This window comes from Argopecten irradians, chromosome 14 (genome assembly GCF_041381155.1).
Source record: "Argopecten irradians isolate NY chromosome 14, Ai_NY, whole genome shotgun sequence".
In the NCBI taxonomy this organism is placed as follows: Eukaryota; Metazoa; Mollusca; class Bivalvia; order Pectinida; family Pectinidae; genus Argopecten; species Argopecten irradians.
In genome coordinates, this window is record NC_091147.1 from 20,523,709 (window position 1) to 20,537,786 (window position 14,078).

Here is a 14,078-nt window from a genome sequence, read left to right on the forward strand (position 1 = left end):
CACAATATTCCAAATACAATGGTCAACTGAATTTGAAAAAGAGGTCCACTGTATCGTCAATACGAATCGTGTATTGTTTCAGTGTATTATCAATACGTATCGTATCGTTTTAGACCTTCCAATACCCAGCCCTAATGTATATATATCACTGAAGCATGCTAACAAGTTCCATTTATATATATAATCTACAATACTAGAACACTGACACGTCAGAAAGGGCCCCGCTATGTGTCTGACGTGCAAAAGAAAAAAAACGGACAGACGGACGGACGGACAGACAGACGGACGGACGGACGGACAACCTGATTACTATAGGGCACCCCCATCTCGATGCAGGGCCCTAATTAAAGGCCCACTACTTTTCGGAAACGGTTTTTGATTTTTAAAATGGGAATGTAAAACGAGATTGATAATTTTGTAGAGTTGCAAAAGTTATTAACTTAACGTTAATACTACACTTATTATCACCTCCTAAACAATTTAATTAAAATAAATAAAATGTTAATTTTCATAACGCGGGTCGTCCTATGTTTCCCCCCGTCGTCCTAAATACCGCGCGGTAGTTGGCTATCACTGCGGCAGACGGTAAAACAGCGAAATGACTCTCCATTGTTATCATATATTACGCAGGAAATCTTGCATATGTTTGGTGTTGTAACCTCATCTTAGGCCATCGGTATATATTTTCTGAGGTTATTAATGTTTTTAAGAAATCTATATATTTTGCTCCGGAAAGGTAGTGGGCCTTTAAATATACAAAAAGTAAGACTTTTCAGACCTGTAAACATCATTTCCTAAATTCCTATCTTATAACTGTAACAAAGACTATAAAAAAAAACACACAAATTTAATCCCTTTACACCCTTGCACCCCTACAAATCACCGTGACATAATCGTCATTTTTTGACGGCATTCATGTAAAAAAAGGAGAATAACATAGATCTTTACTGTATAATATATATACTCTAACTCCAAGCACAACCAATGCACGCCCTGCCATTCCATTTACCACAAAATATACATTTATCAGATAAAACCGGGATAACGATGTGCATAACCAAATCCCGGTCTGGCCTCTGTACCATTTTCTCCTCTCCTGATACAATACTGCAAAAAGATGACAGACCCTTGGGACCTTTTCTTCATAATACTTACCTCGTCATAAATCAGAACAGTAGGCCTAACGCACAATATCAAGATATTTGGTAAGGAAATAACAGAAATTGAGAAGTGCCAACAAATGGCCAATCAGCTGATTTATGGAGTCATGTGCTTGGACGTCGGGATCGGTGTAGTCCGCTAATATTTTGAAATTCGTTTTAAATTTCGTCTAGTAAGGTTAGTCTTCAATCTTTGAAACATTTTCGAAGAATATATTCACTGATCCAAAAATCAAATTAAACGATGGCGGGAACGTGTTAATGCGTGAGCGAAACGTCGATTTCGTCAAAGTCAGGGAAATGATTTTATAAGGGAGGTAACTCTATTTTACCGGAAGTAGCATTTCAAGGGGAGATTAATCACGTGTTCATTTTAACAAACACTTATGCGATTCCCCTACAGTAAAAGAACAAAATAACCGCACATATTTCAATTTTACAATATAATCAAGAACACAATGAAAAAACAACCGCAAGAAAACATCGAGTGTTTTAGGTGTTTTGCGAGAGAAAATCCACATTTTTTGACAACTGATTCGCAATATATTATAAAGCAACATAAATAAAAAATGTGTAATAAGACTATGTTTTTGCAATAAGACACGAGTAAATGTCCACTATTTTGTCCATTTAAATCATTTGTAAGGAGAAATTATATATTTTGTGTGAAATGTATTTTCTCATTTACAGATGGATGTTCCGATAACAGGGGACGCTTTCTCTTCTGGCACACATGAATCTACTCCATGAAGGATCGTCACAAATCATACTCCAGTACAGTTTTGTGTCGTTAAATGGTTTTCCTACAATCATTGTACATACAACATCATCAAAGTTATTAAATAGGCTTTTAAACCATTAAGCAGACAAATTGAAGTTGAAAATGGTAGTCATATGACTCAATATATAATAAATACAATGTGAACGTCATCCCTATGGTCCCTTACCAAAATTGATTTATCGTTTATGGGAAATGTACTAATAAATGCTTAAGTTTGATCTTTAAAACATGTATTGATTGATTCAAAACAACTTACTATTTAGAAATATAAATATGTTTTGTGTGATAGATGTAGATATTGCCAAAAGAAAGTTGACAGTTTCAATGTTGCTTGACATGTATAAAACTTACATATTGGTAGAAGATATTCATAGGCCTATCCATTTTCGAACTTTTGTATGCAGACGTAAACTTTATTTGAACTCTGCTGTGTCACTATTACACTTCCAGAATGAAAATAAGATAATCGGAATTTAGACGCGTCATTTCAAACTACATGCACAAGCTTATGGAATTACTTATTAATTCACGACTTATTTTAGTGCGTTATATTTAATGTAACAATTCTTTTAGAATGTAAACTTTACTTTCACGTATTTCTAAAATTAAATTAATATTTGAAAAAGCTCACGACTCACTGAAACTGATTATAGATGAAGTCTAATCGCTATTTAAAACATTTGTTATCGTTTTCATTCAGATAAAAATAAAAGATCGCATAATAAAATAAACAATTTATTAAAAAATAGTAAAACACTAAATACACGTAAATCAAGTTAAGCGGGCGGTTAAGTCAAGTTATGCGACATGGCGTTGGATGTATGAGTAAGGCAGTCTGGCGTAGCTATTCGGATGCTTATTTTCCACTTTTCTGGACTTGCTGATCTTGGTATTCGTGGCATAACCTTGTAAGTTCCTCTTCATTGTCTTCATTTGGTGGCTTTGGCACTAAACAAATAAAACGTGCATACTAAGCACTATTGCCATTGATAAGTATTCAAGTTTAATATAACTATTGTATATGTGTATCATAGAATACGACATTTGGTCGAAATTCGTTATCTCAAATATGACCATGCATCTATTTAAAGTATGCAAGATTACAAAGTATAATTTATGAAAAAGAAAATCATAAAAAACTAACTGCCAACTTTAGTTATCAAATGATTTTGTTCCTTTCTTCGAAATTGAGATACAGGATTTCCCCGAAATTGAGGTACAGGATTTTACGTGAACAGTTATTATCTGCAGTGAAAATACCTAGTACATATGATATAACTAAGGAATGTACGCTAGCGAGACTGGGGACCACTTGACACGAACTTAAAACGACATTCACTGCTGGCAATTATTTAGAAATACCAGAACTACTACGTCTGATGACAAAGAGAAATTTAATACGAAAGGTCAAATGTATGTCGATAAGTGTCTTTTCTCACCACAATTTATTTCAGTATATTTCATTACCACTGGCCCCGATAACGTAGAGCTTCCTGGTCTATATTTACATTAAATATTTATCTGTTGACACGCGACAAGTCTAAACAAATACGCAAATTTAAATAACTTCCACACGGTGCAAATTATTTCCATGATCATAGACAAATGACCGATGTCAGAAATTCAATTAATTTAGCATTTTTAAGATACTGTGAAAACTTAGATATTTCATATTTGATGTTTGGGAAATAAACAAGCGCTATTAATGTTTTAATCTTTTCTATAGTATTTTTAAGTCGTATGATAGTAAGCCTTTATTAACAGTCTTTTTATAACATCAAACACTTAGCACTTAAAAAAACACAAACAAACCCGCTATTTTAAAAGTTCTTTCCAAAAACGTCCATTGCTTAAAACACTTTAATAAAATATAAATTGAACGAATGAAGAGAATCGGACTAAACACCCTTGGCTAGCGAAGTTGGCATGTACTATTTTACCGTGAGTAGAGGAAAAAATACATAGAAATGATCTGCTTTATAACCAAATATCTGACTTTAGCGAATGTAATCTGATATGGCAAAAGGACATTTGCTTTCAGTTAACTATGGTGTAAGTGTTATCGAAGTTGAAGAGACCAAACAGTTTGACTGTATATCAAAGGTTACTGAAAATATTGTGGAAGTTTATGAAATGATTGACGTGAATAATGTATAATCTACAGTACATATTAACCATGTCAGTAAATCAATAGACATACATTATGATAATACATATAGTCTTTGTTTGGATCCTGATGTAAAATACCAATCAGCATGTAAGTTTTATTTGACTTACTTTGACCTGGAGACAGCTTATTTATGCTTTTTGACTTTTTACTGGCGTCAAAGATTTGTTGGGCAATCATGGCATTTTGTACTGTCGTGTCGTCATTTCCGGCTGCCTCCATTGTCTCCTGTTGTTGTGTATTCGTTGGGCCTTCTGAGCTTCCAGTCGCAGCCATTGCCTGTGAATACAAATCAATGTTATTAGTCTTGTTTGGTATTTGTACATAGCAACAGATCGATTCATATGAAACAGTACACACGTATACTCTCTTGTTCAACAGCCCACAACGACTGCCTGCATGCTTATAGTCTAGATAACTAGTTCATATATTTTGCATGCATATGATAAAACTGTCCTATTGTACTAAACTATATTACCATGTATATAAGAAACATCGTCTAATTTAAGCTATATGTGCATACATGTATGTGCAGAGAGGAGGGAGAGGGAGGGAGAGAAAGAGAGGAAGGGAGATAAAAAGAGGCAGAGAGATTAATATGTTTTATTGATTAAAAGCTTGTTTTCTCTGAAAAAGAACGTCATCATTATTTGTAGATTTAACATACACAATTCAGATATAATTAGCTATATTCTATCATCTAAAATTGAAGAGTCAGTGTTGTTATATTGTTCTAAGTAACTGATTAAAACAATTATAGATCATGCACAAGGATAAAAAAAATCTTAAATGTGAATTACCTTTGTTTGTACAATGTGATAGAATGACGTAAGTCGACGTGGCAGCCGTAGAAGCACTCCTACCTGACACGGCGGGGATTTTCACAGGTTAATAACACTAACACCTACAGCCAAATATAACTTATCACTAAAGAACACGTACTGGTAATTTCCATCAAGGTCAAAATGAGGTTTTCAGTTATAATGTTGATGCAACATGTATAGAAATTTTGTGTTATGTAGTTGGGTAATACCACAGGAAGACAAAATAGAACAGGATTTCCAGTGAAAATAACCAGTCTGAATCATAGCTAAATATATATGCAGAAGAATATCTATAAACAGGTCACCTCGCACTATTTTAGAGATGACGAACACTTTCTGAAAGCAGCATTGGGTTTCCCGATGGGTGTGTTTCTGGAACTGCCACGTCGACAAAACCTATTAGTGTCACGTGATGTGCGATATCACGCTCGGCAAAACTATTACTCGCATACAAAGACCAATGTAGAGAATAATAATATACCATTTTTGATCTTGATAATAGATTTCTTTTAGATTTCAATAATCTACTGTTTCGCATGATCTACTATATATAATAAATAAGTAAACAACAATTAGGTAAAATCAGTTAACTTGTCAAAGCGTTCAGCGAGTTGTCAATCCTTTATTTGAAATACAGGGATAATTATTGATTTACTCTTCTAATAATTGTAAATATGTTTAGACACAAAGATCTGGATGACTCAAGTTTGAGATATGTAAGCCCATACATTGATTAGCAGGACGGTGTATTATACATTAAACGGCTAACCAAGCTGGCAGGTTGCCCAAGGGTAGCATATAATTCACACACGGATATCCCCGACCTGACCTACTTGAATGTTTACTGGAAACAGATGTAGCTTCTATGCAAGTTGAAACACAACAGTTATCTAATACGTAGATTAGGATACGTTGATCGGTCTATCGACAACATGTTGAAAACGGGATAATAGTACGGATAATGCATTATGACTTTAAAAACAAATACAGTTAAAATAAAAGATACTTATAAAATTAAGGAGTAGACTTTCTTGTTTTAGAGAAACTGGAAATATAGTGTTACTGCAATGATATAAACACATTTTTTCAGACATTAACAGTCATTTAAAGGTTACAATGTGAACAAAATAAGAAATACATGTATATTCATTATTTTGTTAGAAATCATGAGTAACGTTGTGGTAATAGTCACAATTTACACGGGTGTTAAATTTTATGAATGCTACCACAGAGAAGAACTGTTTAGCGTCACTGGTTTGCTTGGCAGCGGGCCAACTAGAACACACGGTTTTCAGAAAACCTTACACAAGCGATTTTAGAAAACGGCCAGGGTTTTTAAATAACTATACTACAGCATGTTACAACAAGTATAGAATGTAATGTACTAGCACGACCAAGATTTACAGAAAACAGAGAGCCGCATATATACATATATATATAAATTCATACAGGCCGTCAAAATAGTATCAATATTATCCAAACTATCTATGATCAACTTAATAACAGTTGAAATAAAATTTATTAATATGAAAATGGTATTTGCCACACTATTTAGGAAATTGGATAAAGCCTCTGATAACTACATAATCTATATTATATACGCACATGTAAACTAGTCCATGGGAAAGATGACATTTCAATAGCAAATGTAGTGAGGTAAAAAATGGTATAAAGCTAGTATATTGATAACCCGAAATAAAAGGCCAAAATAACTTAAAAGTAAAATAAAAAATCATTTCTATGGAATATATATTTATCCACTATAGGGCCTTCTTCATTCCAAAATCCAATAGCAAATGAATCATCAACAATCAAATAGTTTTTGAAGACAAAAGTTATATACTATCACTGTACGAAGAATTATTAAATTAGAGATGATGGCTAGTTGTAAAATCTAGATGAAAATTTAATGAGGTTCAGCAGGTAACAATTATGTCTTTTTCATTCATGCATAATTTTTCATTAACGAACGAAATTATCCAGTATATACAATATGATTACTGACCAATTATGGCAATGTAAATATTTCATAGCATGAAATTGATTTTATGAAAATAAATGGCACCATGCAACTCATATAAACGCTTATAGCAACCAGACAACGAAGGTGTATCTATAAAAATACTAATGAACTCTCAGTAAATATACGATACAGTGTGTGTTGTATTAAACATGAAATTTTACGTAAGATGGATATTTATATGAATTACGCGAATGCTTTTTTTACCGCGAAAATTTCCCCATCGCGGGAGATTTGGTGTCTATATGAAACTATGTTGCAGGAGGTTAACAGTCGCGAAAATAACAGCGTCGTCGTGAAATGTTTATACATATACACTGTGTAATTAAACACTTGCTAATATAGCCACATTAATGTACATTACTGCCATGTTTATAAGTTACAAAATTACATCGCTACAGTTAAGAACAGTTACTTGCAAATAGTCCATATGATTCTGCGTTTATTGAGTGTCACATAAGTATAAATTGTGAAAACAACACAACATCATCATCGCCATTGTCTTAAAATGTTTATCCTTATAGAAAGGAGAAGTTGTTATGCTGTCCCCAAAATTATGAAACAGTCTTTAGTTTAAAACGGTCTAGATTTAGATTTAGTCAACAATAGATGACGTTGCAAAAAATACGTCATTTTTATTTACTCAGCAAAACCTTAAGTCTTAGACAATTTCATGAATCTGCGGCATGAACATCTATTTTATTGATTATTCCATTTGGCCTGATATGTTGGTCGTATTTCACATTAGTTGTTCTATAGAATTGTGGAATGATCTAAATTCTAAAAGTGTGTTGCTTTCCATCATGGTCAAATTTTGGAGTATTGGCTTGCGTAGGGTAATTATATTCTGGAGTTAACAATACATTTTATCATAATAAATTTTTAAACGTTAACACTCTTCTCAGATAATATGTGTTTGGTTCAGTTCGTCGTTCACTACAGAATTATGTAAATGGATTTTCTAAACCCCACCTTTGCTCACAGATATAAAAGTGAAAAATGTTTTGTGCAAGGTGTCCCATTAATTATGTTACTCTTTCAAAGATTAACATTTTAGTTAATACAAAACGTAAAGCACCAGGATTGCATTTACAAACAAACTGCATTCTTAAATTTCAGTGTTCTATCCAGGTGCAAATATCTTAAAAGTGATGACGTCATTATAAAGTCACTGCTTTTCAGCAGAATCAAGTTATTTCATTAGCCTATTTCGTTCATGTTACAAAACTTGCATGCCTTCATAAACCAAAATATCTGTGTTTTGTTGTCCATCTATGTCAAAATTAATAACATTTTGAAAGTATAACACGATTTATGAAACACCTTGCATTTGAGACAAAGACCCTTGTACATGTAACAGAAAAAAGAAAATAGCTTGTCTCTTGAAATTTGAATGACGGGTGATGCGGCTGATGAAGGAAATGGCGCATACTCTTCCGAAAAGCATGGTTTCTCACCATGCAGAGATTTAGGAGTTTCACTCTAATATTTTCGTTAGCAAAATTTGCCTGTATGAAAATCCTGCCTTAGCGACCACCTATTTATAAAGACGACCAACTACTTAATAATACTTTTCTAGGGTCCCATGCAAAGATCACTGTCAACACAATCAACCTAGCAGTACAGCATACATGTCCTCTGTTCCTTGGGGATCTTCATAGATATGTTTCACTGAATTTGATTAAACAATCCGGAAATAGGACATTAACGGATTAATCATGATATCGGTACCGCGACAGTAAGTCAAACTGGTTTTGTAAACGTTGAGAAATAAATATATAATTACAAAATGTATAATCGAAACATACTCAGACTTATGCAAATTTTGTTAGTTACAGTGTGAAATCGCTGTGAAAATCAACAAATCTTGAACGCTAAAATAATATAATACGCATGTACTAAAAATCATGATACTTTACCTCGAAAATAAACAATGCCGCTTCTTTGACTTCGGAGACTATGCAATTTGTTTTGTAGGTTTTGTAGAGATGTAAGGCATACAATCATCTGAACAATTTATACTGACTCACTTAAGTCTACTTCACATTAGTCATACAGACGGTATTAAACATGGCTGTTTACTTTCACTAACTCTGTTCACATGCTTCTAGATACGCATGGTCTCATTTACATAGCAAACAGAAATGGCAAAAATATCTATAAAAAAAATTAAAAAAAAAAAGTAAATATTTAGAAATTGATGGGGGAAAGAAATATTGTTTTGATGATTGAGTTTATGTTTTTCCAGTATAAAATAGGTACTAGAAATATTTAAGATTTAAAACTCGTACATTAACTTCAGTAACGGTAAAAACAATGACTCATCAAAGATGATGAAACAACGCAAAATAAAATCAATCTTAAACCAAAACAACATTTACCTTCATTACAAAATGTAATCTATAATGTATATAACTGACCTATTTGTTATTATACTTAGTTCATATACTACTGTTTACTTACCATATAAACGTGATCATTTACTATCAAATAAACCAAAAAAAGTGTAACAATGACTTTTAACTCGCCATATGATAACAGCAACAACCAGTTATAGTTTTTATTTGGCTCCATGTTCAAGCCACATGTGTATAGAATATAAAATATATTGGAAAAGTTAGAATTTTTGGATAATCGGTCAAGGTCAAAGATACTGTTATTCCAGTTTTAGAATTCCATATTGAAAACTTATTTTCCATTATAAATCATTTGATAATTCCTTAAAGATGCTCCACCGCCGACAGAGCATAAATGATATTCCTTATTTGAATAATAATTGGTGTTTAATCGTGTATATATATGTCTAATCAACACAAAATATAATATAAAATGATTTATTTTGCCTTTGGTGCATGCGCAATCAGTACTTCATTCCATATAGGATATAGTGGCACGGAATTTTTTCGGGATGCAATTAATTATTTTTTATATTTTTAACCTGAAGTAAAATTAGAAGCTCAAACTTTTTAGTGGTGGTAATGGTGTAAAGTAAGTAAATTTTGTAACTGAAGAAAAATACTAAATCGTCTGCTCCTGTTTTTAATAGTGAAAAAATACCATTCGTCAGCGGTGGAGCATCTTTAACCATCATTAAAATTTCTGGGGATAGAAGAATGCATGGTTTGCTTTAGCAAAACTCAGTATGCTTGATTGAAATATAACGTAATTCCTTTAACAATGTTTATAGTATCGCATACATTGCACCAAATTTTATTTAAATATACTAAGATCCTCCAGGATTGACTTGATTACAGATTTATGTGATTTGGATATATACACAAAGCAGAGTATATTCTAAATAAACCGTGAAGAGGTTTATGATGAAAATACATTCTTATTTTCTTTTTCTTATGTGTTATAAATCGATAGCATATACTTTATTCGCATTAACCCATTTCGTTAAACCCAATATTCACAAGTGAACTTCTCTATTGTTACTATGTAATCATAAACCCGTTATATTGACCGGGCAGAAGCGATGTTAACAATTTCGACCAATTTTAAAGCACATTACAAACAATATTTAAAACTCTGACCAGTGTATGGTGTGATATAAGGCTCATTGATTTACTTTATTATTCTTTATTTTGTGATTTAAAATTTTTTCCCCCAAAACCTATCTTTTAATATTAAATTCAATAACGAATTATATAAAGTACAATATAATTGACTGTACGTATTATTATAATACCAATATATTTTATAAACACCCGAGAGATATACAAGTGTAAGGTTTAAGTTGTCTACACATCACAAACATACACACACTTTAAACGTAATGAATTTCACGCCAATTCATAATAAAAATGCTCTCAGCATGATGTGTATATATTTTAGGAGTGGTGAGAGGAATGAACTTTCCAGGCATTCGAGTGTTGTACGATACTTTACATCGTATGCTATCTAAAGCCTACCTGAACAAACGTCACACAAGTCCGGTTTTCCCATACTGTTAATAGAATGGTTCAGGGGCTAGGCATTACTAAAATAGTACAATTTTAGTAATTTTACAATATATTTTAAAATAGTCAGGGAACACCAATATTATTTCTTATATAAAATGCGTCCTGGTCAAAACATAACATATACACATTGCAACGTGATTCCTAAACATGTCTCATAATATTGTCAAGCTTTTCACTCAGCTGAGTGACGGCTCCATGCGAGATGGAGAAACGCATTTTGACAAAAAATGCAAAGTACAACATTTGCCATGCTTGCTCAACGAACGAACATTGGCATTTGCATCTGTAAGAAGGTGTTATTGTGGCAGATACCAAGATAAAAAAGACGCTCTTGTGTACACCGATGTAAATGTTCCTCAAGATGGCATTGACATGCATGTGCACGAAAACTGCAAATACAGAATTACAGAAGAATTTGAGGAGGGAACCGGAAAGAGAATATACATATTTGAGCTGGTCTGTTACTGTCTTAAAAACAGATCTAGACGACACGGAGAAATGAATGAACCATAAAAGATTACAACTTTCAGTACAGTCCAAAATGATCCGCTAAGACGAATGAAGATCAAGAGAGGAACTGATGAAATCGGAATCTTAGTGAAAAAAGCCTTTATGAATCTTATTGGAGCAAGTTTATAGGAATTCTGATATAAACTTGATGGATTTATCAGAGTAGTGAACTAATCAGCATTTGAGTGAACTATGATAACCTCATGAGTCATGTTCCCCTAACAATGCTAGAAAATAACAGGCAGTATGGACTATGGTGGATTCTCAGATGAAATCACATGATTTTAAAAGCAAAATGACAAATGGCTGAAGAACTGTTCAAGAACATTCAACAGTGGTGGTTTGAAACATAGAATAGCCTAGGGTGTGGAACAAGAGAAACTGTTGTGAAATAAGAAATGACTGGAATATTATAATGAACAATATATTCACGCGGTAAGAACATTATCTTAAAAAAAGGATAAAAATTTTACATTGATACATAAAAATGTAATTTCGGTAAAAGCATGTCAGTGGTAATTCTCTTTACATTTTGTGTTAATATATGCATATAGATTATATTTATTGCAAAATACAAAAATTAATGTATTTAGTTGGTGTGCTAACTGATTGATGTGACAACTTAGAAAATGCGAAGAAAATTAGACAAATTTCTGGAAAATGTTTTAAAATGTATGCAATCGTTCTTTAATGATGTGAAGACGTGAGCTACCGTGACATTTTTGCTGTTTATTTTATTAAACAGTAATATTTTCTATTGTCCATTTTTACAAACAATATTGTAATGTGAAAACGTTTTATCGAATTGATTCAAGTAAAACACACTTATATTCTACTTTCCAGTGTTTCTTGTTTTGTTGTATAGCATTGTATAGCAGCTGCTAAAGTCAATAAATCAATAGCTAAATCATTTATCTTGGTTTCATGCCCACCATTCGGTGGATATTTCAATATAGAAAAGTTGAGATTGTAGTCATTTAAATGGTAATATCGTCAACGTAATACTCATTTCGATGACTGCGAAAACACAAAATAGGCAAACTGACAGAAAGGAAAAATCTTCTTTTGACGAGACAAAAACATATATATATTATTTGATGTGATTTCAAACTCTGTTCTGACTTTTAAATCATTTTTCAGTTTTTCACATTCTACCTGTGGTTACGGGTATGTGTATATATGGTTGGATAATTACATATACATTAACGCATGCGCGGTAAAACTATGAAAACCTCTATAAAGGTTTCGCAGATACCATTATCATATATAAGTTGTTAAAAATCGAAAGAAGACTGGTTATCTCAAACCACTTATAACTTGAATACAGAACATTTTGGCGCACCAACGCCTTCAATAATCACATCAGTTTTTGCTATGTCTACTAATGACATTGCTCAGGTGTTCATGGGTGCCAGTGATGTGTCAATGTTGAATAATGAAGAGATTCACGGGATTGATTGTGAAATAGAAAAGAGGGATGGCATTCTCTACAACCAGTACTCATGCTACGTATTTTTTCGTAAATGCAGCTGTACTACATTTACGAATGCTAGTGAGGAGCTTGGAATGTTTGATCACGGCCAAACTGTGTCTGTTCCAAGAAAAGGCATTGGTATTCATTCCGATAAACAATGCCATTATGATATCACAGAACATTTTAACGCGTACGGCCAAAAGTGTAGAAGCTTTAAAGTACGTTGCTATTGTCTTAGAAGCAGAACAACAAGGAAAGTCGAATACAATTAACATGAACCAAAATGTTGGACAATGACAAAAGGAAAATTAAAATACAATAGCGAAAAGTATGTAATGACTTTAAAAATGCCCAAGATGACTTAATTGAGGTTTATTGATTACAAATCTTTGTTTGCGAATTGAGAAGTCAGTTGCTTTGTTATCTGAACATTAGATATGTCAAAGGCAGAATTCTAGAAAAAAAAAATCTAAATACAATATTCAGTATTGTCGAAAGAAGACTTTTTGGAAGAATTTTTAAAATCAATGTATATAAATATCTAAATGATAATTATTTGCCTTTGTTGTTTAATGCAAAGAAATGAAATGTTTTTATCAATATCAAAGCTGATATTATACAAATTTTGGAAATACATGATCTTAATGATACATGTAAGATTATACTTTATGACGATAAAACTTATGCTATCTTTGAATAATAAAACTTAAGCCTCAATGCGACAACGTTATACTGTTTTATGTTAGAAATAATTTATATACAGCCGCAGTAGTTCTTTCACGAGAGGATATTCATGGAATGTTATGATCAACACAATCAACAAAAATATTTTCAAATCGACCGTGTCATTTACTTATACCCGTATAAGGTAAACATTGAAAAGAGCCTTTAACAGACAGCATTACTGTACATGTAAACCGATATAGTGCTAAAATATTAGTCCTCTCTCGCTACAACATCAACATTACCTCAGACATTCCACAGACCGGAAGTACAAAAACGGAAGTCATGTGATTATGTTAATTTAAAAAAGGTAATGTCGCTTCGGAAGCTAATGCATATTTCATCCATACAATAAACCTCATAATTGTCGAAAAGAAGTCTCGAAAACAATAGAGCACAAAAACAATAACAATATATTAAATTAATATTTCAAAATCACACTGAACCATATGTG

At 32.5% G+C, this 14,078-nt stretch overlaps 1 protein-coding gene across 1 annotated transcript in view; it reads right to left on the bottom strand.

Annotated features, from left to right (window-relative positions):
- Positions 1 to 2,663: 2,663 nt before the first annotated feature.
- The window catches only part of LOC138308295 (uncharacterized), a 78,611-nt gene continuing 67,196 nt past the window's right edge, over positions 2,664 to 14,078 (bottom strand). The window contains exons 2-3 of the mRNA XM_069249287.1: positions 4,219 to 4,387; positions 2,664 to 2,889 (exon numbers count right to left, since the gene is read on the bottom strand). Coding sequence (XP_069105388.1) covers positions 2,798 to 2,889; positions 4,219 to 4,387 — 261 coding nt within the window. The 3' untranslated portion in view covers positions 2,664 to 2,797. The remainder of the gene's footprint in view (positions 2,890 to 4,218; positions 4,388 to 14,078) is intronic.